Here is a 27403-nt window from a genome sequence, read left to right as displayed (position 1 = left end):
ACCACAACGGGCAAGCCGTGCTTGTGTGCAAAAGGTCCTGTGTTGCCTGTGCAAGAAAGACAGACTGGCTCCGCCCCTGAGCTCCCTGGCGGGGATGTTTCCACTCTCCCTCCTTTCCCGGTGCCCAGGTGCCGGAGTCCCAGGGGGGCCAGATGCTTCTGGGCTGTAGGATGGAGAGCAGCCGCTGCCGCCCCCGGGAGGGACCAGCCAGAGCCCAGGGGCTGCTGCTCACCCCTTTGCTGTGGACCTGACCCTCTGTGGTGAGAGGGGGGCTCTCTACCTCCCCCCATGAAAGAGAAACCCCGGCCTCTTGTGATTGAGAGTGGAGCCCAGCCAACGTTTCCACCTCCCCCCCCCGTGTTGCCCCCTCCTCTCCTCCTTTGCCCTCCAGAACTGGGTTGTTCATGGACCATGGAGCGGAAGGTGAAAGGAGGGAGCCCCGCTCTCGCCTTCTGGCCGGCCAAGGAAGCCCTGCTCATCCTTTGCCTCTTCTGGCTGGCTCCGCCTGAACCCGCTGCAGCAGAAAGTAAGTGCCTCCTCCTGAGCTGGGCAGCTGCTGGGTTGCCGGGGGGTGCAGAAGGGCTTGGCGGGGGGCGGGGTAGTGGTGCCCAGGTGGTGCTTTGCTGCAGACTCAACTCTCCCCCCCCCCCGCTCCCCAAAGCGTCAGCCCAGGTAGGAAGAAGCCTTCGACTTGCTCACCTCACCAAGCGCCCTGCAAAGTGGCCCAGAGCAGAGTTTGGAGATCTCCAATTCCTCGCTCAATAGTTGGCCGAGAGAAACAAACACCCACCGTGCACTTCATGCAGGACTATGGCAGATAAAGGCCGGGTGGCCGGGGGTTGTTGTTCTCAGAATGTCTATTATGGGCAGCTGGGTGATGCTGGGGGTGCTGAGAGCCCCCCCCCCCGGGCTGACTGGGTTCCACATTTGAGGGGCTTGTCTGAGGGGGGAAAGAGCTTCCCTTTGGAGTGTCTTAATTATTGTAATAAAGGATCTCACTGGGCAAGAGCTCCTGGTATTTAACCCATCAGTTGTCCTGATCCGCTTATTAAGAATGATGTAAGGCAGGAAAACTCTTGACTGATAAACTAATTGCAGCTAGAATTAAAACTCCGCAAAAAACACACGAGAGCAGCTACGAAGCCCCCAGCTGGTGGTGAAACTGGCTCTCTGGATAAGATTTAAGAGAGGAAGAAAATGTTTGACTCATGTTGTCTTGAGTGTGTTCATATTTCTGCGTGTTTTGTTTTTAAATAGATGATTTGGCCAAGGGAGAGTCTCATTTACTGATGTGTTTATCATGTATGTTAGCTGCTAGAAGGGAGAATTACTTTATTGGTCTTCGCTGAGCATAAGTATTTATTTTTTTCCTCTGGGGAAATTCAATAAAAAGTCTGCATCTATACTGGAATTGTTTTAGCACATCTAAAAAATCTATTTAAAACAATAAACTGTTTGCTTGTTGCTTGCTGCCCTGGGCTCCTTGGGAAGAAAGGGTGAATGAATGAATGAATCAATGAATGAAAAACTTTGGGCACCTTAGAGACTTAACGTATTTACCATGGCCTAGGCTTTCATGGACAACAGTTTACTTTGTCAGATGTGAGCGGGCTGTAATCCACAAGGGCACTTATGCCAGACTTTGGCAACCCAGTCACACAATATTTCTCTAACTTGGGTCTCCAGCTGTGGTTGGACTACAACCCCTGGAGTCTACCTACCTGTGCTGTTATGGATAAAGTGAGGACAGCAGGTGTGTGAGGGAACAGGGACCCAAGTATCTTGTGTAAACTGGCCGGATTTATAGGCCAGGCACCACACAAAAGTAACTTTCTCTGTCGGCAAACAGAGCAGAACCAAAACACAGAGGTTGTTGCAAAGCAGGTTGTGCTTGGCTCAACTGAGGGAAGAATTTGCCCCACATAAGAGGGGAAACCACCCCTCAACCGCCAGCCCATTGAGTCAGGAGCAAAAGGTTGGAGGAAGAGATGGTCTGGTGCTAGTAAGTGGCAGCAGGACTCCCTGGAAAACAGCAGTTGTGGGGATTTAACAAGACCCCCAGCAGCAGAGCCAGCGGGCATTGCTGCTGTGAGCAGAATGGCAGAAACCAGGCTGTGTGGCTCTTAAGCCCCCCAGGACCGTCAAGTTTCACAGAGCTGCAAACTGGAAACTTACCCTGCTCTTCCCAGCCTTGCTTGAGTCGACTGGGGTATAATGAGGTCAACCCAAGCCCCTCTTCCCACTTGTGTTGCCCAGAAATTGGTATTATTCAAAGGCAATTGCTCCCTCTGGCAATGAAGGCAGCACACAGCCATCATGCCTAGCCTCCCTGAATACAGTGGTACCTCGGGTTACAGACACTTCAGGTTACAGACGCTTCAGGTTACAGACTCCGCTAACCCAGAAATGGTACCTCGGGTTAAGAACTTTGCTTCAGGATGAGAACTGAAATTGTGCTCCGGCGGCACAGCAGCAGCAGGAGGCCCCATTAGCTAAAGTGGTGCTTCAGGTTAAGAACAGTTTCAGGTTAAGAACGGACCTCCGGAACGAATTAAGTACTTAACCCGAGGTACCACTGTATGCCTAATCCTCTTTTACAGCTGTTGGCCATAACTTCCTCTTGTTGGAGAGAGTTCTGTGGTTTAACTGCGCTCTGTGCAAAGAAGTCCTTCGTTTTGTCAAACCTGAATTTTCCAATAACCAGTTTCATTGGGTGTTCACAAGTTAAAGACTCCCTGCCTGAAACCTTGGGGAGCTGCTGCTGGCCAGGGTAGGTATTGCTGTACTAAATGGGCCCCAGTGATCTGACCAGGGCTGGATTGAGGTTTGATGAAGCCCTAAGCTCCTGAAGGTAATGGGGCCCTTTATATGTCCAGCTGTCCTTTGTCAACAACAAATTGTTGCTGTTTTTTGTGTTGAATGTATGCTATATGGTAACTTATGGACCTAATAGGTATCTAAAGCCATTTGCACATGCAGAATGTAGGCACCCAATATATAGAAATGAGCAAACCAGTGATATTTTAGGGAGCAGGCGGGGCCCATTACTTACATCATAGGAGCCTACACAACACAAAACACTGTTCCTGTATGTAAGTTTTATTTTATATTTTGGAAATGTACATCCATTTTTTCCCTTTAAATTTTTGGGGGTCCCACAAGAGAGTGGGCCCCTAAGCTATAGCTTGTTTAGCTTATATGTACATCTGGCATTGGGTCCGACGTGTTGCAAGGCAGCTTCCTCTGTCCCTAGATCCTGCTGCCTGAGAGAGCCTTTGGTGGGGAGAAGGCGCTTCCTTGTGCCCCTTTGCTGGATTCCAGGGGCATAAAGGACTGCAGGGAGGGGAGTCACAGGAGGCCTGGGTGGCAACTCTCGAGGCAGCAACAGGGGAGCCCTAGACCAGAGATGAGTCTTTGTGGGTTGGTGGGGGGCAGCTTCCAGCTAACTCCAGGTGGGAAAGGCAGGAATGGAGACATGGAAGAGGCTGACCCTCGCCCTAATGGGGCCAGCTTGCCAGGAGGATCGCCTTGGAGTCCAGCCAGCATCTGCCCGCCAGGCTGCCCAGGTGGCCTCCCTTTGTTAACATGGTGCTAGTTTTGCCTTGGAAAGCTCATGCCCGAAGCACTACAATTTTAGCTAACGAGAAGCCCCCACCCCGTCCCCACCAGCCCACTGGGATGGTGGTGTTTAGCTGAGAAAGCTGGCTGCAAACCTTGCCCTACCATTAGGCAGAGGGAGGTGGCTGGTGCTGAGGTGTTGGGAGGACAAAGCTGTGGACTCTCGGTAGCTGGTCAATCAGTGCCATGATAGTCTTTATCAGATCACAGGCAGCCCTGCATAGGGAGAAGGCTGCCTTCTTCCCAGTCTGACCATTGGTCTGCCTGGTTCAGTACTGTCTACGCTTTGTGGCCGTGGCTTTCCAGGGCTTCACACTCAGGGTCCTCTCCCAGCTCTGCCTGGCAATGCCAGAGAGAATCGGACCTGGGACCTTCTGCATGCCAAGCAGCTGTTCCACTGCTGAGCTCCTGTCACTCACAAAAACCCACATCTGAAGAGAGGTGATTGCGGCTTCTAGTCCACTGTGCCAGCCGAGTGCCTCTGTTCTAGGCATGAGCTTGCCTTGTCCAGCCGTCTTTCTCCCAGCTCCCTGGGCAAGCCAGAGTCCCGGCTGGTGCCTGGTGGTCTCTGAGGGGAGCTGGACCCCCCCTTCGCTCCCCTTCCCTTGTGCCTCCTGAGAGCACCAGGCTGATCCTCTCTTGTTGCCAGGTGGAGTGTTTGGGGTTTGAAGTTTGCGTTTACAGAATTTAGCCCCGGTGTTTATAGTAAATGTCAGTTTGGACTGAAACGTTGCTCTGGAGGTGATAATTTGGCTTCAGGTTTCACATACACACCCCATGAGAGAGGAGCATGGGCAGCGGCAGCAGCAGCAGAGCCACGCCAAGACAGGGTCTCCTTTGCTGCCCTTTGCGGCCAGGGGGGGACGGACTTCTGAGCAGGTTGTCTATTTCTGCACGTTCCTGGGGAAGCCTTTTACACGAAGGGGGGGGGTGACCAGGGCTTTTTGTCAGCCGGAACTCTGTTCTGGCACCTCTCAGGTGGGCGCCATTTGCCATTCTAAGAGAAGAAGAGAGGGGCGCATGGTGAGTTCCAGCACCTCTTTTTTCTAGAAAAATAGCACTGGTGGTGCCTATTGGGGACGGGGCAGCATCCTCTGACCCCCCCCCCACTACCACCTGGGGCAGACGATTTGCAGCCAGGCCCGAGGCCTTGCTGACTTGCTCCAGTTCAGGGCCAAGAGCGCCTCAAGCCCCCGTGTGTGCCAGGTGGGCAGGTCGCTCTTTCAAAATGGCCCCTCACCCCCCAAGCACCACCCTTCCCTTGCCATTTTGACAAGCAAAGCTGGAGGATCCCTCCCCGCTTCTCCTCACAGCCCCCACCCCCAGTGAGTGTTTTGTCATACTTAGCAAACACTGAGATATCAAAATACTGTGAGCAAATATTACCCGTGGCTATTCAGACCTTCCGGAACAGAAACGGAACTGTTTAAACAGGTGATCAAACAGGGCTTTCCCCCCTGGACATGATGCCTGAGCGCAGCGCCTTCTCCTCCACATCTCTCTGGGCTGCTCCTCTTGTGCCTTTGCTGAGCATTGTAAGGCTGCTTGCCTTTGTCCATGTACCACAAACACACCATTAGCCGGAGAAAGGAAGCAGCAAGTTTGGGCAGGTGCCAGATTCTCCTTTTGTGAAAGATGGAAGCTGAGCACTTGCGAAGCTGCAGCCCCGTCGCCAGGAAGCCAGGAAGCCCCTTTCAGGACCATTCATTTTCCAGCCACTCGCAGTCGTCTGGACAGCAAAGCAACTGGGGAGCTTTTTCAGGGAGAGTGCAAAGAGCCACCCGTTCAAATGCTTGGCAGCAGAGCGCATGATCTGCACACAGGAGGCACCAGGTTCAATTCCTGGCGTTTTCAGGATGGTCTGGGAATGCCTCCTGTTTCTGAAACCCCATGGAGCAGCTGCCGGTCAGTGCAGACAATGTTAAGCAAATAGATCTAGGTAAAAAGCAACATTTTATGTTTCTACTTAAATGGAAACTTTGAGGAGTGTCACCTTGCTTTATTTTTAGTGGGCGGCTGTGGTTGGTGGTGCAGAGTCCAGGCTTTGCATGCAGAAGGTCCCTGGTTTAATTTGTGGAAGGAGCCTTGCAGAGCGGTGGGCAGTCCTCCCAACGGCCGCATTGGGGCAAGGTCTACGGGGAAGAGTTGCTGTGATCTCTAGGCCTGCACTGTTTCGGTTTCTTTGAATAAAGAGTCAACTTCACTCACACCAGGTGTTTTATTGCTGACTCTGGGGCCTGACTTTAGCCTGCAGCTGTGGGCTGATGCTAACAAACTGCATACAGCTGCTGTTGGAGGGGAAGAGAGTATATACGGTGATATCCCATTTAAATATTTTTTAAATCCCACTTTCCAGCCCCAGAAGGGCCCAGAGCAGCTTGCAGTTCTCTACCATCTTAAAAGCCATGACACCAAAGGAAAGTGGCTGGGGAGGGAGGAGGAGGTAACAAACCCAGGGGCCAGTTTTTCAGTAAAGTGGATCAACACAAGCTCTTGGAGTCTCCTTCTGGGCATGGCTGTGGCAGCTGCCATGATGAAATTTACCACTGGTGGGAAGCAGGCAGCTGTGTCTCTTTGCCTTGCTGTTCACGTTGCCCAGGAGGAGGTAATGAAAATGACCTCTGAGGGCCTGCCCCCACCTCCAAGTAAATACTGGCATCCGGGGACAGAGATTAGAGCTGGGCTGATGCCAGGCCTCCTTCTGTAGTGCCCTTCCTCTCTTCCTTCCTTATCTGCCTTTCTCTGGGGAGAGACTGGGACCAGCCTCTTGCCCAACACCAGGGAGCCTGATTGCTGCTGCTGCTGCTGCTGCTGCCGGATCCGGCCCAAGGCCTATTTTATTAAAAAAAACAAACAAAACAAAACAAAACGTCTACTGCGTGGCCCCTGTAGCGGTGCCAATTCTGCCGAGCAAAGCAGTTCAGAGGACACGTGGGATAAAGCTTATTTTAAAGCTTCTTGTAGGGTTGTTGTTGTTGTTTTACTATAGTATTGTTTTACTTTTCTGTTCAATGTGTCCTGCTTGGCCACTGTGGCAAGAGAAATACGACTAATGGATCCATAAGCCAAGCTGCTTCAGGGTCTGGGAGGAGGGTTTTGTCTTCCATCAGGAGCAACAAGACGGGTGTTGAAAATGGGGCATCTGTCCCAGCAGGGGTCTTGGGCCTCTCCCTGGGGGAGGGTGTGGGGAGAGGAGCAATGTGGCGTCTTTGCCGTCTTTTTTCCTTGTAATTCCTGTTCTGTTTTCAAAAGCGCATACTGCACTGTCTAGTTTCAGGCCACCCCACTCTCTGAGTGCTGAGAGATCCCAGGGGTTTTGGACGCTTTCCCAGAGTTTGTGTTTCCCTTTGGAATGAGGCACACCGGAGACTGCGGTGTCTTTATGATATGTGGTTTATTTACACCTATATACAAACTGAGCCCACACAGGAGGGGCTCCCAGCCTCCCAGCCCCCCAAGGTCTTGCTTCTTCTTCTCCTCCCACAGTCACAGCCTTGGATCCCATCAGAAATCAAACGCTGCTTTCTGAGCCTTTCCTTGCTCCTTTACTTCTAGCTCACACCAAAGCAAACTCTGCTGTAAAACTCAGGCTTTGTCCTTCTAGCTATCTGAGAGTTGAAGTAGGGCCCCCACCCACTTATTGTCTGGCGCAGAGCCCCCTTTCCTTTGGTCTCTTAATGGCCCATCACCCAGTCAGTCACTTCAACAGGGAGCTTGCCTGGCTTAGCTTTAACACTTGCTGGATCCAAGGATTAGAGGGGTTTGGCACCCACAAACCTAGAACAATATGTTAGGAGAAAGAGTGCATAAGCTGTTATGTATTAGTGAAAATAACATAAAATGCAGCATCGGGGGAAACTAGGAGAGTTTAGTACGGTGCTTTTAATGATTGTTTTGTCCTGCTTTTTAATGGTGAGATATACATTTCATCTGCCCCCTGTTGTGGCCAGCTGAGTTGGCAGCATATAAATACTTTTCTAAATAAATAAAGTGCTGGCGGGTTTTCACGAGGGCTTAAGAACTGTTGTGGAAATGGGGTGAGCTGAATGTAAGATTGGGAAAATGGGAAAGCAAATTTGAGAGCTCTGTCCATCCTGTCTTCTTCTGGCTGTTCAGACAGACAGAGGCTCCCTGTGTCAGGCAGAGGCCCTCTGAGGAGGTTGGAAAGAGCAGCCTCTCCTCCTGGGCCATTCACACAAACAGGTGGTGCAAGAATGTTGAGATTCATGCATTGCAGGGGGCTCCCTTCCAACCCCATGAGTCTGGAGCCTGAGGGGTGTTTGTGTGGGTCAAATGCTGCAGTCTGAAGAGAGTCCTGTGTGCTGGAACAGTGCGGGAGGTGAAGAGCATGAGCTGTTCTTCATGTCCTGGTGACTCATTTTCTTTCCCTGCCATTCCCCATTTCTCCAGTCTGCGAGAGCATGGATATCCGCGTCGATGTCTCCCAGCTGCGGAATCTGGAGAACTGCACCATCATCGAGGGCAACCTGCAGATCCTCCTCTTGTTCACCACCAGCAGCGAGGATTTCCACCCCTTCAGCTTCCCCCGCCTGGTCATGATCACGGAGTACCTCCTGCTCTTCCGCGTCTATGGGCTGGAGAGCTTGCGCGACCTCTTTCCCAACCTGTCGGTCATCCGGGGGACCAGTCTTTTCTTCAACTACGCCCTGGTCATCTTTGAAATGCCGCACCTGCGTGACATCGGCCTGCACAGCCTGACCAACATCCTGAATGGCTCTGTGCGCATTGAGCGCAACCAGGAGCTCTGCCACATCTCCACCATCGACTGGGGACTGATGCAGACCCCCCACGCCCTGGAGCAAAACATCATCTTGCACAACAAGCCCGCGGAGGAGTGTGCTGACGTGTGCCCGGGCATCCTGGACGTGGAGAAGCCCTGCGTCCAGACCCAGACCAGCCTCAAGGGGCAGCTGGAGTATCGCTGCTGGACCTCCAGCAACTGCCAGAAAGGTGGGTTGACCCAGGTCCACCCTGGGTGTGTGGTGCCTGCAGTGGCCTTGCGAGGGGCTTGTGAATGGCTGAGCTTCGCAAGGGAGCAGAAGGGCTTTATGGGTCACTTGATTCCCATTGTGCTTCAGAAAGAGTTCCTTGGCACGAGAAGAGCATAAACAACAGTTAATCTGAACCCAAATATAATTTATTTATAGTCCATCAGCCACAAATCCAACAGTTATCATATAACTAGCTGTTGCCGAGGGCATGGAGAATCAGGACCAAACAAGGCACGGTGGGGTGAGGTTGCTGTGGCTTTAAGAGGGGATTAGACAAATTCATGGCGGACAAGGTGGTCAATGGCTGCTGTGAATAATGCTGGTTTTGAGAGCACAGGTCCTGCTGTCCCTCTCAAATGAGATGGCTGCCGATGCCTTCTTGCCATGATGCCTCTGCTCTTCTGAATATCAGGTGCTGGAAACCACAGAAGGGCAGAGGGCTCTTGCACTCGGGTCCTGCATGCTGCCTTCCCACAGGAAAATGTTTGGCCCCTGTGAGAACAGGATGCTGGGCTAGAGGAGCCCTTGGCCGGATCCAGCAGGCTCTTCTGATGTTCTTATGATCTGCTTGACCCCTGTGGGACAGAATGCCGAGCTAGATGAGCCCCTTTGGGCCTGATCCAGCTGCAGCCAGGCTCTACAAAAGCCATGCCCGTGTCCTTTTAACCCCTTCCTTTCAGGCTGCCGCTGCCTGAGCTGGGAGGGCCCCCTTCCCTCTCTCCTTACACACTGATTTTCCTCCCTGGCTGGGCTAATGGCTCATTCTGCCGGCACGGCTATCTTGGGAGCCTGGCTGGCTATTTGCCTGGAGACACACAGGTGTGTCTAGTATGATCCGGCCTGGGAGCTTCTGCATAAGTCTCCTCAAAACAAGGACCCAATAAACTTTGTTCTTTCCTGTGTTTACACAGAGTAACTATTATTAGGAAACAGGTGCTTTACTTTTTAATTCCTTTGTGGCCTATTTTTAGGAGCTCTCCAAAATTGGAGGCATGAGGTGAGCAAGTTAGGCACTCTGGTGATGTCATTAGTTTCCCTGCTGGGTGCTTGCATTTCTCGCCTGCCCTCTAGCGCCTGGTTTTTAAAAAATGCCACCGCAGAAGGACAGATCCCCAGTTCTGTTCATTTCCCACAGGAAGAAATGATGACGACGGCACATTTGTTTATACCCCACCTTTCCCCCTAATGGGGCTCAAGGCAGTTTACAGATAAAAACAATCAAAAGCAACAATATTTTTTTAAAAAACATGGATAGAATTAAAACTATTTACGTATATAAAATCTGTTTGAAACATACAGGTGGCAACCATTTCGCACGAGGGTTTTGTTCCCGGCCCCTGCATGCGTTGGCAGAGCATGTTTCTGCATGCCCCGTCCTGCCCCCCATTGTGCCCTCTTCCAGTTCCAAAAGGATCTGCACATTGGTGATGGTGCATCAGTTGGACACTCCCCAAACAATTGTCACCTGTGGAAATAATTACAACACAACAACATGGCCCCAGCCATTTCATTAAAAGCAGTCTGTTCCCAAAAGCACGGTTGAAAAGGAAAGTCTTTGCCTGCCGGTGGAAGGACAGCAAAGAGGGAGCCAGTGTGGCTTCTCCATGGAGGGAATTGCAGAATCTGGGAGCAGCCACTGAAAAGGCCCTGTGATGACTCCTAGCTTGGCCTTAGGCTTCAACCATGATGGGTATTCTGGAAACCGTGTGCCTCTGAATAATACCAGTCACTGGGAGTCGGGGGGGGGGTTGCTGTTGCTTTCAGGTTCTGCTTGTGGGCTCCCCAAAGGCCCCTGGGTGGCCGCTGTGAGAACAGGGTGCTGCACTGAAAGGGCCCCCTTTGGTCTGACCCCACAGGCTCTTTCTCTGCTGCTGGTCCAGCGTTCCCAGCATCACCTTGGCGAGTTTTTGGACCCTTTCAGGCTCCTTCAGGATTCCTTAGAGAAATGCTCTGGGCTGCCAAGTGGCAGAGCAGTACCCCAGCTGATCTGTGGAATCTATTCTGTGTGGGATAAACTTGTCTTTGGAAAGGCAGCAAGCTTAGGCCAGTGTAGTATCTAGTAAGTGACCTGAGAAGAGCTACTTCTTTAGAATCAGCCCTCCATGCCCTCCTGGTCTCCTTTGCGTTGTCCTTTGGGGGAGACCTCCCCCCATCAGCTGCAGCCCTGTCTCACCGTTGTGAAACTCTCATAAAAGTATGTGAGTCTCCTGGGCTTGTTTGCTGTCAACAAGAGAGCTGCTAATGAAATATACACTGCAAACAGGCAGATTGTTATCGTGCGCATGCAAGTGCCTCCTCCAGCTGCCTTGCGCTCTCCCTCTTGGACGGGCCTTTGGCCTCCTCTTGTCTTGCTGGGTGAGGCGGCCAGCTGTGCCTCTCAGGACTGCTGGGTAGATGTGTGGTGTTTCAAGAGTTGCAGCTGAGATTTCCCCTTCTGCATCACTGTCCAGCACCACCTGGACTGGACCATCTCTAGGGCAGCGGAGAGGGTGAAAGAGGCCTTTGTGCCCGGGCCAGGAGGGCTCCTCTGATTCATTAACTCATTAACAGACTGGTACAGATTGGGAGGTCAATCTGTGGTATGAATTAGGATGATCCATACAAACCCAAATGTCTATGTGCCAGTAAATGGAGGCAACTAACTTAAATTATGCTTGGCGAGTTTGCCTGCTCCTGCCTTGCTGTTTGCTGTTTCCACAGAGCTGTTAGCTGAAGGTTTAGGATTTGAAATACTAAAAAGTGTTAAGACAGGGTGGAGTTTACTATTAGTTTATATGCTGATGACATCAGAAACAAGGCAGGAGATAAAGCACTACATTGTGTTCTGCTGCCCTTGTGCATCCTGCCGCCTGAGGCATTCACCTCTCCTTGTCTCATGGGTGGGCCGGCCCCAACTTCTAGGGCACCTTTCAAATTAGAAATGTTTTTCCAAGGTGGCATAATAGAATATTACTAAAACAAAGCATAAAAGAGAATGGAAGTCAGTCATATGGACACTGGGCCAGGGCTAGGCTCTCAACTAAACCAATACCCATAAAACTCAGCTTGCTTTTCGAAATTCTCACTCCTCCATTGCAGTAGACTTGCAACTCACACAGAGGTTACATTAGAGATAGCAAAGATCATGTATAGTCAAAACACATTGGGTGCAATGTCGCGTCTTTCTGCTCCCTTTTCAAATTTTTTTGAATGCACACAAGTTAACTGCACATAAATTGCGGGTCTACTGTATTAGTGAAATATACACACAAAAATGTGTGTATTAGTGGAAATATACAAAAAATGAACTGGCTAAGGGGGGAATTGTTTGCAAAGAGGCATACAAGCAAAATTGTGTACAAAAATACATATATTGGGTGAAATGTGCGCAAAAATGCACCTGTGATTTTCATGTGGATCTTTTTAAAAATCTGCAGACATGGGTGTGTGTGGAATAAGGGGAGCTAAAATGAAGACTGGGGGGGAAATGAGAAGCTGAGGGGCAGCTCTCCCAGTGCTGCTCTTGCCTCCCACTCCAGCTTCCGCCCCCTTCTCTCCCTTGCAGTCTGTCCCTGCAAAGCGGGGGGTGCTGCCTGCACCAGCTCCTCCGAGTGCTGCCACCGGGAGTGTCTGGGGAGCTGCCGCCGCCCAGGAGACAGCCATGCCTGCACCGCCTGCCGCCACTTCTACTTCAACGGGCACTGCCTGAGCTCCTGCCCGGAGCTGACCTACGAGTACGAGGGGTGGCGCTGCGTGACCGCGGAGCACTGCGCCAGCCTGCGCAAGGTGTCGGAGAACCCCCGCGACTCCTCCAAGTTTGTCATCCACCAGAGGCAGTGCCTCTCGGAGTGCCCCTCGGGGTACAAGAGGAACGAGAGCAGGTGAGGGGGCCAGCTGGCCCGTCCCACACTTTTCAAGGGCCTGAGAGCTCATTTGTGTTCTGCCAAGTGTTGGACTGATCAGGTCACTTAAAACACTTTTGCCCCAGTTTTCACAGAATCATAGAACTGTAGAATCAGAAGGGACCCCAAGAGTCATCTAGTCCAACCCCCCCCCCCGCAATGCAGGAATCTCAGCTGGAGCATCCAGGACAGATGGCCATCCGACCTCTGTTTAAAAACCTCCAGGGAAGGAGAGTCCATCACTCTCGTGGGAGTCTTTTGCACTGCTGAACAGCTCTTAATGTCAGAAAGTTTTTCCAAATATTTAGTTGGAATCTCTTTTCTTTCAACTTGAAGCCATTGGTTTGAGTTCTAACCTCCAGAGTGGGAGAAAACAAGCATGCTTCCTCCTCCAGGTGACAGCCCTTGAGGTATTTGAAGATGGCTCTCCTGTCTCCTCTCAGTCTCCTCTTTTCCAGGATAAACCTACCCAGCTCCTTCAACCGTTCCTCAAAGACTCTTGTTCCTCTTGGTTGCCCTCCTCTGCACACCTTCCAGCTTGTCGACATCTTTCCTAAATTGTGGTGCCAAGAACTAAACACAGTATTCCAAGTGTGGTCTGACCAAGGCAGAATAGAGTGATATTATTACTTCCCTTGATCTGGACACTAGACTTCTGTTGATGCAGCCTAGAACAGCATTAGCTGTTTTTGCTGCTGCATCACACTGTTGAGTCATGTGAAGCTAGGGGTACCAAGACCGCTAGATCCTTTTCGCATCTACTGCTGGTAAGCCAGGGGTTCCCCATCCTATATTTGTGTATCTGGTTCTTCTTGCCTAAGTGCAGAATCTGACATTTGTCCCTATTGTCTTTAGCTTGCACCCAGTTCTCCAATCTGTTCAGGTCATTTTGAATTCTGATTCTGTCTTCTGTGGCACTAGCTACCCCTCCCAGTTTGGTGTCATCTGCAAATTTGATGAGCTTCCCCTCAATTCCTTCAACCAAGTCATTTATAAAGATGTTAAACAACAACGGCCCCAGGACAGAACCCTGCAGCACCCTACTTGTCACTTTTTTCCAGGATGATGACAAACCATTAATGAGTACTCTTTGGGTTCGGTCAATCAACTAGCTAAAAATCCACCTGACAGTTTCCTCATTCAACCCACATTTACCACTTGCTTGTTCTTCCTCTTACTTCGGACATAGCCAAAGAAACCTTTTAAAATTATTTTCAACCTCTCTTGCAAGCCTGAGCTCATTCTGAGCTTTAGCCAGCCTGTGACCTTCTCCCTGCAACTGTTGTCTTCACATGTATACTCTCCCTTTGTGATTTCCCCTTTCTTCCATTTTGCATACATGCCTTTCTTAACTCTCAGCTAATCTGAAAGCTCCTTATGCAGCCACACTGGTTTCCTTGGGGGCCTCAATATTTCTCCTTTTAGAAACTCCCATCTTACTTGGACTCCCTTCTCATTTAGTATATCTGACCACAGGATCACATCCAGTAGCTCTTTCAGGTTTTCGAAACTGACATCAAAGTCCAGAGTGTGTGTCTGACTACTTCCACTGAAGCAGAGTCCACCAGCTTCTGAGGGAGCCCGTTCCACTTTCAAAGAGCTCCTGTCATCAGAAAGTTCTTCCTAATGTTGGATCAGAATCTCATTTCCCATCCATTCATCCTAAGAACAAGTACAGGTCACACACAAACTCACATGGCCAGGGATAGGAAATGTGCACCGTCTGGGTCCTGCCCTGATCCTGCCTGCTGTGTGAGATACTGTGCCTGGCTGATACTGTGTGAGAGAATGAAAGTGTGTGAACATGAACCCAAAGTTGGTTCTTTGTGGTTGCTGTTGCTGCCCTGCTATCCATTTAAAAGACATTCATGTCTGTCAAAGAAATCCTGGGAACTGTTAGCTATTTGTGATAAAAAAATATATGCCTTATGCAGATAGCTGAAGATAAATCTTTTTACTTGACAGGTTGGCTACAGTTGAACCACAAGTATTATTTGCAGACTCCTGCAGACAGTGTCTGCCAGAAGTCCCCTCCCTCCTCACCTTCCCAGCCAAGACAGAACTCTCAGAGGGAACCCGCCAACTCCCAACTGCCAGTTGCCAACTGCCACCTCCTTTCCCCATTACCATTTCGTCTTTGTGAAATGCACTTCCAATGAAATTACATTACAAATAGTAACAGGAACTGCGGTTTGCTAAGGGGGCTGAGAGATTCTTTGGGGGAAGGTGCTTCTGAGGGGTGGGGGATGGAGAGAAGCCTCTCCCTGCATTGTGGGTGCGTCATCCCCAGGTCTCTCCCCCAACCCCCTTCTTTCAGCATCTTCTGCCACAAGTGTGAGGGGCTTTGCCCAAAGGAATGCAAAGTGGGCACCAAGACCATTGACTCCACAAGGGCAGCCAGGGACCTGGCTGGCTGCACCCTCATCGAGGGCAACCTCATCCTGAACATCCGCCGGGGAGGTGAGTGGCTGTGCCCCAGGGTGCTGGGCGCTCCAGGGAGGGAGGTCTGGCCTCTGCCCACTGAGGGACTGAATCTTTAGAGGGACGACTTGAGGGGTGAGCCTGCCATGCATTCAGATTTCCTCAGATTTAACTCGGGGGGGGGGGAATCTATATTCTTTTCCTTTGCAGCTGAAGGACCTTTTAAGGACCCCGAAGCTCAGCACTGGCACCCCACAGGGATGTGTGCTGAGTCCCTTCCTGTACTCGTTGTATACATATGACTGTATTTCATCTGATCCATCCACTGTAATTATTAAGTTTTCAGATGATACTACCATAATCGGTCTAATTACAGGTGGGGATGAATCAGCATACGGGGGGGGGGGTTCAAAAAGTATCTACATGGTGCCTAGAGAATAACTTACACCTAAATATTAGCAAGACAAAGGAGATGGTGTTGGACTTTCGGAGGAAGAGAGGGGAACCTGCCCCGTTGTATATTGGAGGGTTGTGTGGAGAGAGTCTCTTCCTTTAAATTTCTGGGAGTTTACCTTAGTGAAGACCTCACTTGGAAAAGCAATGTAACTCAGGTGGTTAGGAAGGCCCAACAGAGACTCCACTTCCTCAGGGTCTTGCGAAAGAACAATGTTAAACAACAATTGATGACCTCCTTCTACTGGTCCACAATAGAAAGTGTCCTCTCATATTGTATCACAGTGTGGTACGTTGGCTTGACAGCCACGGACAGAAAGTCTTCACAGAGGGTGGTGAACACAGTACATGATATCATGGGCCCGCTAGATGACATCGCAAGGGATCGTTGCCTTAGGAGAGTGAAAAAAATTCTCAGGACTTCCGGGGCTGGCGCCTCCGGCAATGGCAGAGCTCCTCCGATCGGAGGAACTTGCTCCCTGAGATCTGCTCTCTAGAATTAAAGAATATGAAGAAGATTGGCGGAAGGGATGTGGAGATGAGTTAAGAGCTTCGGACATAAGATCTCCAGGTTGATGGACTATATGGAATTGATGGAAAGGACTGGCAGAGGCCAAGACCAGGAAGAGGAGATGGTGAAGAAGATTGGAAAATTTAAAGTCTATATAGGGAAATTTTGTAAAATTTAATGAGGGATAGAAAAATCTTGGAATGGATTTTTTTTTGGCCTTAGTGGAAATGTTTTAAGGGGTTAAGTGTAAATAGGTATATTAGATTTAATGGGGAATAAGATTAAAAATATTTTAAGATAAAGGATTTGCTGAGATAACGTATAGAAGTGGAATACAAGGAGGGAGGTGAGAGGAGGTCAACAAAACAAGGGAATGAAAGATAGACTATGGTAAAGGTATGATTTGTGTTAAATTGTTTTTGTTTTGTTTTGTATAGTTTATGGTGTTTAGATGTTAAGGTTGTGTTTTGTATTGTCTATATTGTATTGTTTCTTTTGTTTCTTTTTTCTTTTTCTTTCTTTTTTTTTGTAAGCCTTAAAAGTAATAAATATCATTTAAAAAAAAAAGAAAAAAATTCTCAGGGACGATTCACACCCCGGCCAGCACCTCTTTAATCTTCTACCCTCGGGCAGGAGATAAAATATAATCAGTCATGCCAACAGGCTAAAAAACAGTTTCTATCCGTGGGCTGTTAGGCTGCTGAATGGAAATAATATAGTGCAACTGACTTTCGGGGTTGGTGTGTTGTGCAACAAGCACAGAGTGCAATGAGATGAGTGTTTTTGGGGGGGAGGCTCGGTTAATTTCATTGTATACAGGTTGTACATTGAAAATAAACATATTATTATTGTTGTTGTTGTTATTGTTATTATTATTATTAATCATGCCAGTTAGGAAGCCACCTCCCCTTTCTTGGGACAGGTTTTTAAAAGAGTAAAAGAAATGTGTGTTGAAAAGCATAAAGTGCTTGAAGAAAGAACACAGCACAGCACCAGGCAATCATTTCAAACATGCAAAAAGCCTAAAAGCTGCTTCTCCCTTCCTACAGATAACCTGGCCTCCGCCCTGCAGGGCAGCCTCGGCCTGATTGAGACCATCACAGGCTTCCTGAAGATCAAGCACTCCTTTGCCCTCATCTCTTTGTCCTTCTTCAAGAACCTCAAGCTCATCCGAGGGGACTCCATGGTGGACGGGTGAGTCATGGGCAAGGGCACGGCTCCCCCCCCCCCGGCAGGGCAGGCTGTAAAACACCTGACTCCGTTTTGCCTCCAGGAACTACACGCTCTACGTGCTGGACAACCAGAACCTCCAGCAGCTCTGGGACTGGAGCCACCACAGCCTCTCCATCCCCGTCGGCAAGATGTACTTTGCCTTCAACCCCAGGCTCTGCCTGTCAGAGATTTACCGCATGGAGGAGATCACAGGGACAAAGGGCAGACAAAACAAAGCAGAGATCAATCCCCGGACCAATGGCGACCGAGCCTCCTGTGAGTTGCTCTGGGGGGCAGAGGGCTTGGGGGCGCACAGCATCGAGGGACCCTGGTGGGCACCTCGTAGGCAGAAATGAGGGTAGCAGTGGCAATCGGAGATGGAGAGGGGGGTTGCCCCACAAGGAAGTTGGGGTGCCTTCCCAAACTGGTGCCCCCAGCTGTTGTTCCTCTTGTCCCCCAGTCGCTCCAACAGCCATTACAGCCAAGGGGAGATGATGAGGTGAATTTGAGTCTAGCAACATCTGGCGGGGGGGGGGGACCAAGTTGGAGAAAGGCTGGACTTGTGGTTGGTTGGTCCTTTTGGCTTCACTGCTTAAAACTGGCCACTACCAGAGCTCATGGAGCCCGGCTTTTTCATTCATTGGTCTGTCTCCCATTTCAGAGGGGCAGCAGCCCTGTTCATCTGCTGCATCAAAAAGGCAAGAGACATTCAAACTGTTAAATCTTTAGGGTGCCGCAGTCGAAACCTGCAACCCCAATAGCAGCAGCAGCTGTCATCCCAACCCCTCCCCCCGACCAACTTTTATTCCAGGTCTTTTCTCCCAGAACATTTTCAGTGAAAACAGGGTTTGGGATTTTTGTCATTTGCACAGCTAGAAATGAAAGAGACATTTTGACCTTTGCCCATGAAATTTTCCAGCTCTTTGCCAGTTCCACTGTTGCTCCCTGAAGCCACTTGTGTTCCTCCCCCACTCCTCGCCCCTGCCAGTTTTCAAGACTCCTTCCAGGTTTTAACCCCCCCCCCCATTTCAGGCAAGACCCAAATCCTGCGCTTTGTGTCCAACACCACTGAGTCAGATCGCATCTTCCTCAAGTGGGAGCGCTACCGGCCCCCAGAGTACCACGACCGCCTGAGCTTCATCATCTATTACAAGGAATCGTAAGTCCTTGGGGAGCCTCAGGTGTGTGGGGGGCAGGGGGGGGGATTTGCTCTTTTCTGCTGCTGCTGCTGCTGCTGCAGGGGACACCCAGCACACCTGAAGGGAAAGATACCAAATCCGCCCCTTCTGGAACCGTATGCAAGCCAAGACCCAGTTTGCAGTGAAACTTGAATGTGTTCTGAAAAGCACAGGCTAGGAGGGTGCAGTGTGCATAAAAATAAATATATTATTGAAAAGTCCAAAGGAAATGCCTTATCTTGGGAACCTTGCTTTGCAAGAATGTGTGTATTAGGAGAACCTTTTTAAAAATATATATCCACAAACTGATGTGGAAATGTGGAGAACTGAACTGAAGGTGGGGAAAGTGAGAAGCCAAAACGGATCTCTTTGCTCATCCTTCTTGGTCTGCCAAGTGCCCGGCAGTTGGAGAGCCAGTGGAGGTGGCAGGAGGGGAGCCAAGCTGCCTTCCCTCCCGGCTGCTCCTGCAGGCCTGACCGTCCCTTGGGTGCCTCATCCCCCAGACCCTTCCAGAACGTGACGGAATACATTGGGCAGGATGCCTGCGGTGCAAACAGCTGGAACGTGGTGGATGTGGAGCCGCCCCTGAACAACGAGCAGGAGCCGGGGGTGGTGCTTCAGAGCCTCAAGCCCTGGACCCAGTATGCCATCTTTGTGCGCGCCATCACCCTCACCACCGCCGAGGAGAGGCGCAACTACGGGGCTCAGAGCGAGGTGGTTTACATCCGTACCATGCCTGCAGGTAAGGCGGGCAGGCGGGCGGGAGGAGCAGGAGCCTGGGACCAGTGTCATCCACCCCTGGGTGCCAGAGCTGCTCCTTGGACGGGGACCGGGCTCTGAGTAGAGTTGCTGGGATGCCGTGGGGGTTCTGGGCCTGCAGCAGAGGGACCTTGAAAGGAGCTCTCCCTTCTGTGGAGGCAGAAGAGGCCTAGCATGAGATGGAGGGCGGCACTGCAGCCACCTCAAAACTTTAAAGATGGCTGAGATTAGGTTAGACTGAGAGATGCAGTGACTGGCCCAGGGCCACCCAGAAAGCTTCATAGCTGAATGGGGACTTGAACCCTGGTCTCTCTCAGGTTGTAGTCTGACACTCTAGCTGCCACAACACCCTGGCTCTGTATATTGGTTCTCTCTCTCCCTCTCTTTTTCTCTCTCTTTCAATTACACTGTCTGCCCTCCTGTCGATGTCCAGCTCCAACAGTTCCCCGGGACGTCATCTCCATGTCCAACTCCTCGTCCCACCTCATTGTCCGCTGGAAGCCACCCAGCCAGCCCAATGGCAACATCACCTACTACTTGGTCTTGTGGCAGCAGCTGGCTGAGGACTCTGAGCTGTTTGTCAATGACTATTGCCACAAAGGTGAGGTGGCTGGCCTGCTCCATGGCGCATGGACCTTGCGCGGCCCCCAAAGGGCCTTTGCTCACACCCTCTCTCCTCTCGCCCTGCCAGGCCTCCGCCTGCCCACCAGCAGCGCAGACACTCGCTTTGACACAGACGATGGCGAAGGCCAGGAGGATGGAGAGGAGCAGCAGTGCTGCCCGTGTCAAAGCCCTGTGGGGCAAACCCCCTTGAGGGATGAAACCGTCTCTTTCCAGAAGAAGTTTGAAAACTTCCTGCATAATTCCATCATTATCCCCAGGTGACTGGGGCTAGAGCTGTGCAGGCCAGGCTGTGGGGTTTGGGATTGTGATTCCATGGGTGGGTGGGCGGGCGGAAGTCAGGGCTGACAGCAGCAATGGTCAGCTGGCGGGAGAACCTATCAGAACTGGTGGTGGTTCTCTCTGCCGTCTTGGCACTCCAAACCTTCCACTGACTCCCAACGCTCCTTCCCCAACTGCAGAGCAGGCATCTTGAGCCTGAAAATGTTAGGCAGAAATGGCACTGTCAACAGTTTGCAAGCCCAGCAAACTCCCCCCCCCCCAAACTGGGGCTCTGGAGATTCCCGAGCCTTATTTCCACAAGTGTCCTGCAGGGCTAGTCTGAAAAAGTTTGAAAAGACAGGCATAAGTTGACTTATTCTAGGTTAGGGTGGTTTTACCTATCTCTCCTGGTAATGTCTACTCTGACTGGCAGCAACAGCAGCTCTCCAATATAGTCTGAGGCAGAGATGGGGGGTGGGGAGTCCCCTCCCCAGTGACATGCAACCTCAGCCTTCTCCAACCTGGATGTTTTGGGCCACCAACTCTCACCTGCTCCCACTCCTGTGGCTGTGCTCTCATCAGCTGAAATATTCACCAGAGGCAGAGGAGAAGGCTGGAGCCAGGGGGTAGTAAGCAGAGATTTTCACCTTCTTTGTCCTTTTTCAGACCCCCCTGGAAAGTCACTTCCATCAACAAGATCTCTTACAGGTAAGCTGCAAAGTGTAGCTGAAAATGAAAAGGAATGTTCACACATTTCAGGCTTTTCCTGAGGACTAGAAACATTTCTTTAAAGGGATGCCTCAAGTTTGTCCCACCATCTGGAGGCTCTCTCAAAATGCACAGACAGTGCAGACTATCAGGTTGCAATATTGGGCTGCAGAGAATGGACCCCTTTTAGGAAGAAAAGGGGCTCTCTTCCCCTCTCCCCCACCCCTGCAGGACCAGAAGTTTCCCTTCTTCCTATTGCCTGCCCTTGCCTACCAAGCCCCAGGCAACATCCCCACACTCTGAACTGTTGGAGGGATCCTGGGGAAATCAGTATCACAGGCAGAAGGACTGTGGAAACTCCTGTCCAGCTTTCTATTGTAGTACGTTTGGGGGCTGGACTGAGTTTGGACCCTAACCCGACTGTGTCTGGTTTGTCCTCTATGGACTAAGGGCTGGGCATGGCACTCGTCGTCTACCTTGAGGTGTAGGGTAAACAGCATCTCCCAGCAGACAGGCCTGCCCTACCCCACACTCTGCCCCAAGGCCTCACTGCTCTGCTTCCTTTGCTGTGACAGGATCCCAAAGAGGCGCAGGGACACCTTTGCCGTAACCCCTCTTACTGGCCATGCCTTTGCCAACACATCGTCCCCAGAGGTCCTGGGGAATGGAGTGACCCCAAACCGCACAGGGTCCAGCAGCTCCAAAACTGAGAAGGATTTCCGCATCTTTGAGGATAAAGTGGTCCGGGATCGGACGGCCATCTCTCACCTGCGCCATTTTACTGAGTATCGCATTGACATCCATGCCTGCAACCACGCTGCGCAGACTGTGGGCTGCAGCGCTGCCACCTTTGTCTTTGCCAGAACCATGCCGGAACGTAAGTGCCAGAGAGCACCCCCAGCAAGCCACATGGGGGGGGGGGCATCAGCCCCAGGCAGGAGCAGAGAGCTCAGCTGCCCCTTTATGCCTGTCTGCCCTGCTTTGCCTCATGGTAAGGCCAGCCCTGGTCCTGCCTCTTTGTACAACTCCCGTCCCCATCGCTAGCTGGTAAGTAGCCTGTGCAGTCCATCGTCTGAATCAACTGGCTCTTCCCTACTGGAATGATCGGGGCGGCCTGTCTCAATTCGTCACCTGCAGTGAAATGGGAAGATGCCGCCCAGTGCATCTGCCCCCCCCCCTTTGCTGCCCCTGCTGATGCCTCGATTACTGGAGTTGTGGGGCTGTGGCTTCCAGGTTCTGACGAGATTACGCAGAGGCCACACGCCAGCTTCCCAAGACTTCATTCAGCAAGGCACTCCATCTCACTTTCTGGGGTCTCAGGAATGTTGCACAGGGCTCTCATTGGAACTTGGAAGCTGCTGCAACCGCTTCTCTGGTGGTGACGGTGGCAGGGGCTTGTTTGTGGAGTCACACTTTGGATTCTGCCACCTGAGGCGGTTGCCGTAGTCTGCCTCATGGGTGGTCCGGCTCTGGGAATGATGCAAATGTGATCCAGGAATGAGCATTTTGCACAAGGTGTCCCATGAGCTATGAAGAGCTCTGTGCTCCTTCTCGCCCTGCCTGGGCAAAGGGTGGAAGGAAGGGAGAGAGTGATGGGCTTCCGTCAGCCGTACTAAATCCCACACCTGACTCCACTTTGCTTTGCTCTCTCTGCTCAGCTCAAGCAGACAACATCCCTGGCAACGTGACCTGGGAGCCAGCAGGGAAAAACCGAGTCCTCCTCAAGTGGGAGGAGCCGAAGAACCCCAACGGGCTCATCCTCAAGTACGAGATCAAGTACAGCCGGGAGAGTGAGGTGAGGAAGGGGCTGGAGGCCTAGTGGTGGCAGCAGGGCCAGGCGCTGGAACATTTGTTAGCAGCAGGAGACAGAAGGTTTGAAGATTCAGGACAAGCAGGAGAGAGGAATTTGCTGCCGCACAAGGTAGTGATGGTGACTGACTTCCAAGAGGGATTAGAGCTGTTAATGGAGGATAAGGCTCTCTAATGTTACTAGTAGTCATGATGGATCAGAGGCAGTGTGCTCAGCAACACCAGCAGTGGGGATAGATGCCTTCGGGGCTGTGAGAAGGAGCAGGATTTTGGAGTAGTTGGTCCCCCTTTGGCCTGATCCAGCAGCAGTAGCATCCTGGCTCTGGTTAACTAGACCCTGCCACTTGCAGCCACTGCATCCTTGCCCCCCCCCCCCCGCCAGCAGCCACAAGCCTGGGGTTTCAAACTTCCCCACCTACAGGCCTACTGTAAAGAGTGATCCACAGGCCCCTGAGGCAGTGGCGTAGCGTGGGTTGTCAGCACCCGGGGCAGGGCAAGTAATTTGCGCCCCCTAACCCGTGGATTTTAGCACTCGAGTGCGAGCACGCCCCCCCCAGATGTTGCGCCCGGTGCGGCCAGCCTCCCCCTGCACCCCCCACGCTACGCCACTGCCCTGAGGCACCACTCACGCCTGTCTCCTCCTCGGTTTCCTTCTTCCTTTCCTGCAGAAAGTCACCTCGGTTGTGTGCGTCTCTCGCCACCGCTACACTCGGAACGGGGGCTACCTCCTCGACCTCCTCCAGCCTGGAAATTACTCTGCCAAGGTCCGGGCCACTTCACTGTCAGGGAACGGCTCATGGACCGGACTGATCAAGTTTTACATCCTGGGGCCGGGTAGGTGGTGGAGGCTGAGCATGGGCAAGGCAAGCGGATGAGAGAAGGAAGAGAATGGTTGACTTTGACTAAGCAACCCTGGCAGTTCAGGGAGGTTCATCTGGTGACACAATGGAGAAACCCTGTGATGATGTCGGGGGGGGGGGCAGCGGGAGGCAGGGCAAGCAAGGACGCCTGGAACAGTTTGTATCTCTGGTTTAACTTCTCATGAAAATGTGGCCCCAGATGCTGGCAGGTGGGGTGTTCTGGGGAACTCCAGAAAAATTTTTTTCCTTTAGGCCACTTTCAGGGCAACCTTGGGGGCTAATGGTGAAAGAGATCCCTTTGGGGCAAAGAGGAGAAGCACACAGCTGCTTGGATGAATAAAAACAGGGGAGGGGAACCTGCTGCTGTTCCTGGGCTCCAGCCCCAGGAGACAGCAGGACCAGCTGCCTGGAAACCTGGTAGGAGCTGTAGTCCAGTCCTCACCCCCTTCCATAAATAGATGGTGGCTTTGTGGGCCTTGGTGACAAAAGGAGACTAATCAGCCCCAAAAGTGAGCATCACCCAGGAACCTAGCCTGGCACTCTATGTGGGGCTACGTAGAGTGACCCGGAAACTGCAGCTAGACTGGTGACTGGGAGTGGCTGCTGGGACCATAAAACACCAATCCTGAAAGACCTACATTGGCTCCCAGTACGTTTCCGAGCACAGTTCAAAGTGTTGGTGCTGACCTTGAAAGCCCCACATGGCCTCGGCCCAGTATCCCTGAAGGAGCGTCTCCACCCCCATCACTCAGCAAGACACTGAGGTCCAGAGCCAAGGGCCTTCTGGCAGTTCCCTCCCTGCGAGAAGATTACAGGGAACCAGGCAGAGGGCCTTCTTGGTGATGGCTCCCACCCTGTGGAACACCCTCCCATAATAAACAATTATCCAACTTTTAGAAGACATCTGAAGGCAGCCCTGTTTAGGGAAGTTTTCAATGTTTGATCTTTTATTGCTTTATTATTATTATTATTATTATTATTATTATTATTATTATGGGAGCTGCCCAGAGTGGCTGGGGAAACCCAGCCAGATGAGCGGGGTATAAATAATAAATTATTATTATTACTATTATTAAGATTTTAACACTTGCTAGATCCAGGGATTAGAGTAGTCTGGCTCCCACAAACTCACAATAATACATCATTTTATTTGTATGCTGGCTTTCCATAGTTCAAACCATGCTCGAGGTGGCATACAACATGAAAAAATATAGTATTACAGAAATAATCACCAACAATAAATAAAACATTAAAACATACACAGCCAAATTGGACAATTTCCACATAAATCATAATAAAATCTAAAATAAAGATTTAAAAATCAGTAACAACCCCCTTTAACACCCCCCTCCCAAAACAATATACTCCAGTCCAAGCGTCTAGAGATTAATAGATGGAAAAGCAAGCAACTGCTTTATGTCTCCAGTAATCAAGGCTGCCATTGTGCAGAAAGTGATGTGGTCTCTCTACCTCTAGGAGCGCAGAAGGGAGGATGTTTATGGGGACAATATTTCTATTCCTCAGAGGCTTAGCATGTCCCATCCACTTAATTAGGGAGCCCAAATGATGGCCAGCAGTTGTACCAAAATGCTGTGGTCATTTAGTGAATAAATTTAGAATCCTTTTTATCATGTGGTGCCAAATGTTAGGAAAGCAGACAAAATATTGCCCCAGACCAGCAAATGGAATTCAGAGCAGCCGTTGAGTGGGGTGTGTGTGTGTGTGTGTGTGTGTGTGTGTGTGTGTGTGTGTTGTGTACATGTCATTTCTAAGAGCCTGAAATGGCCCAGGATTCCCCCTTAGGATATTAAAAACACACAAACAAACCCAGTTGGGGCAAGTTGTTTGATCAATGTTAAATAGTTATGTAATAATTACATGTTTCTTTCTCTGCCCCCCCCAAAAACTTACTTCCTTCATGAACCCCCTTACAAGTAGAGGAAGAGGAACCCGGAAACTTCTATGTGCTCCTGACGCTGATGCCCGTTGTCTTGATGGTGGGGATCACTTGCCTGGCCGTCTTTGTTTTCTTATACAACAAGAAAAGGTAATATGGAACCGGCAGGACACTGGTGCTGTTAGAGGTCCCCCCCCCCCGCAACACGGAGTGGAGAATGTGTGGCCCTCCAGATGTTATGGGTCTCCATCCCCCAAGAGCCAGCCTGGCTGATGGTCAGTGTGTGTCCCTTCCAGAACCTTTTCTGGGGAAGGGTTGGCTCACACTTTCTACTGGCAGAGAAGTGTTGATTTAACTTGACATGGACCAGGTCAGCAATGATGTTGGACCAAAATCCCACAGGAGGGTCCTAAGGGGGAGGGGAACTCACCGCCACTGTGGTCCCTGCCATGCAAAGGACCTTGAGCCCTTTGTCTCTCCCTCCCAGAAGCACAGAGGGATACCCCAGTGGCACGCTGTACGCCTCAGTCAACCCTGAATACTTCAGCACCTCAAACAGTGAGTACGGCTCCCCTTTCAAAGGCAGAGGCAGAGGCGGGCAGGACACCATTTTCACAGGGGCACCCTCTGTCTGTGAGGGCAAAGGTGGAGCATTGCTATGGAACTGACTGATGCTGCTGCTGATGATGATCCCCTAAGCCTCCCCTGTCCCTAGCCGGGGGCTCTCTAGGTTTTCCTGGACTCCCGGCTTGCATCATCATCATCCCTGACCACGCTGGGACGGATGGGAGTTTTGGTCCAGTTCTTTTAGAGGGCAGCAGGTTGGGGAAGCAGCAGCTGTGCCCCCCCCCCCGCTCAGTGTTGCAGCAGGGCTTGTGCAGGAGGACTCCCCACCTGGTTCTACCCTTGGCCTTGCCACTCCACCACCTTCCAGGCCCCCCAGCCTTGCCTCCAGGGGGCATATGGGTGTGCCCCACACTGAGTGCTTTGTGCTTTTCCTTTGGTGCCTCTCCTTGCCTAGTGTACGTCCCGGACGAGTGGGAGGTGCCGCGGGAGAAGATAACAGTGCTGCGGGAGCTGGGCCAGGGCTCCTTTGGGATGGTCTACGAAGGGCTTGCCAAGGACATTGAGCAGGAGGGAGAGAAGACCAGGGTGGCCCTGAAGACGGTCAACGAGCTGGCCACCACGCGGGAGCGCATCGAGTTCCTGAATGAGGCCTCGGTCATGAAAGCCTTCAGGTGCCACCACGTGGTAAGTGGGCCGGCCCTCCCCTTGGACAGCTGAGGAAAAGCAGCATATGGTACCAGAGCTGCTATTGTTGTGCTTTGTTCTCCTGGGACATTCTGCCTCGGGTGCCAAAATAACTTGATCAGCCTTGGGGATTATGCAACTTGATCTGTGGGTTGGTGGGCAGCGTCTGCTGCAAAATACCTCAGGGCATCCCTGCCTGGATTCCCAGAGAGGAACAGGCTAGATTTCAGCTTCCATGTGGTTGGATGACGTGGGGTGTGCCAAAGTTGGTGTTTGGATGACCAGCTGCAGCAATGCAAAGAGGGAAAGTCGTTGCCCCTGTCTTGCTCTGCTAGAGGGTTGGAGGTGATCTGCCAGGTCGTCATCCTGCCCCATTCGACTCCGCAGTGTGGGAATGCCAATACTGGCCTACTCTGTGGGGGTGGCGTTAGGGTTACTGGACCCCCCTCCTGTGTGCGCGCTGAGCACTTTGAGAGCGTCCTCTACATGCCAGCTGGCCTCTTTTATCTCTGCTGGCTCTCAGGTCCGTCTTCTTGGCGTAGTCTCCCAGGGCCAGCCTGCCTTGGTCATCATGGAGCTGATGACGAGGGGGGACCTGAAAAGCTACCTCCGTTCCCTCAGGCCGGAAGCTGAGGTGAGTGACGTGCAGAGCCTCCCCCAGGCTTTCCTCCAGGGCTCAAGCAAAGCAGCCTGCTTGGGTGGAGAAGCAGTTGCACCTGTTTGCAGCAGAGCAACATGTCGCCAATACAGTCCAAAGCCAGAGGGTGGGGATTGCCCACATTACGCTATGGGAAGCTGAAGTTCCATTGCCCAGGGCACTGAGGGAGTTCATAAACTCCTTTCCCATCTTGGAGGGTGGCGTCCAGTCTGGGGTCTCCTTGCCTGCCAGCTTTTGCCAGCTTCGAATAGTAGCTGGAAGACAAAACCAAAGTATGGAGACAGACTGAGCGC

General features: G+C 51.5%; 2 protein-coding genes across 3 annotated transcripts in view; one reads left to right on the top strand and one right to left on the bottom strand.

The window, feature by feature from the left end:
* The first annotated feature begins 87 nt into the window (after nucleotides 1-87).
* On the top strand, nucleotides 88-27397 carry INSRR (insulin receptor related receptor). Of its 2 annotated transcripts, none has more exons than XM_081840858.1 (18): nucleotides 88-526; nucleotides 8029-8589; nucleotides 12175-12490; nucleotides 14829-14971; nucleotides 16946-17090; nucleotides 17170-17384; nucleotides 18141-18267; nucleotides 18790-19028; nucleotides 19479-19646; nucleotides 19737-19926; nucleotides 20594-20635; nucleotides 21211-21512; nucleotides 22294-22430; nucleotides 23113-23278; nucleotides 25243-25351; nucleotides 25689-25759; nucleotides 26223-26452; nucleotides 26976-27397. In XM_081840858.1, exons 1-18 carry the CDS (start codon nucleotides 289-291, stop codon nucleotides 27249-27251), a joined length of 3675 nt encoding a protein of 1224 aa, XP_081696984.1. In that variant the 5' UTR covers nucleotides 88-288; the 3' UTR covers nucleotides 27252-27397. The 2 variants fall into 2 exon arrangements, with proteins under 2 accessions (XP_081696984.1, XP_081696983.1); XM_081840857.1 differs by having other exon boundaries at nucleotides 90-526; nucleotides 25240-25351.
* The window catches only part of PEAR1 (platelet endothelial aggregation receptor 1), a gene marked incomplete at its 3' end in the record, with an annotated part of 24815 nt that continues 24692 nt past the window's right edge, over nucleotides 27281-27403 (bottom strand). The window contains exon 20 of the mRNA XM_081840759.1: nucleotides 27281-27364. Within this exon, the coding sequence (XP_081696885.1) occupies nucleotides 27281-27364 (84 nt within the window). The remainder of the gene's footprint in view (nucleotides 27365-27403) is intronic.

This window comes from Podarcis erhardii (genome assembly GCF_964252035.2).
Source record: "Podarcis erhardii genome assembly, chromosome: 15".
NCBI lineage: Eukaryota > Metazoa > Chordata > Lepidosauria > Squamata > Lacertidae > Podarcis > Podarcis erhardii.
Note: the sequence above shows the minus strand (reverse complement) of the source record. Positions and strands in the feature narration are given on the sequence as shown.

Coding starts and splice junctions, on each gene's coding strand:
- INSRR (XM_081840857.1), top strand. CDS start 289: ATGAAAGAGAAACCCCGGCCTCTTGTGATTGAGAGTGGAGCCCAGCCA. Junction 8,590..12,174: donor CTCCAGCAACTGCCAGAAAG/GTGGGTTGACCC, acceptor TCTCCCTTGCAG/TCTGTCCCTGCAAAGCGGGG. Junction 19,927..20,593: donor AATTCCATCATTATCCCCAG/GTGACTGGGGCT, acceptor GTCCTTTTTCAG/ACCCCCCTGGAAAGTCACTT.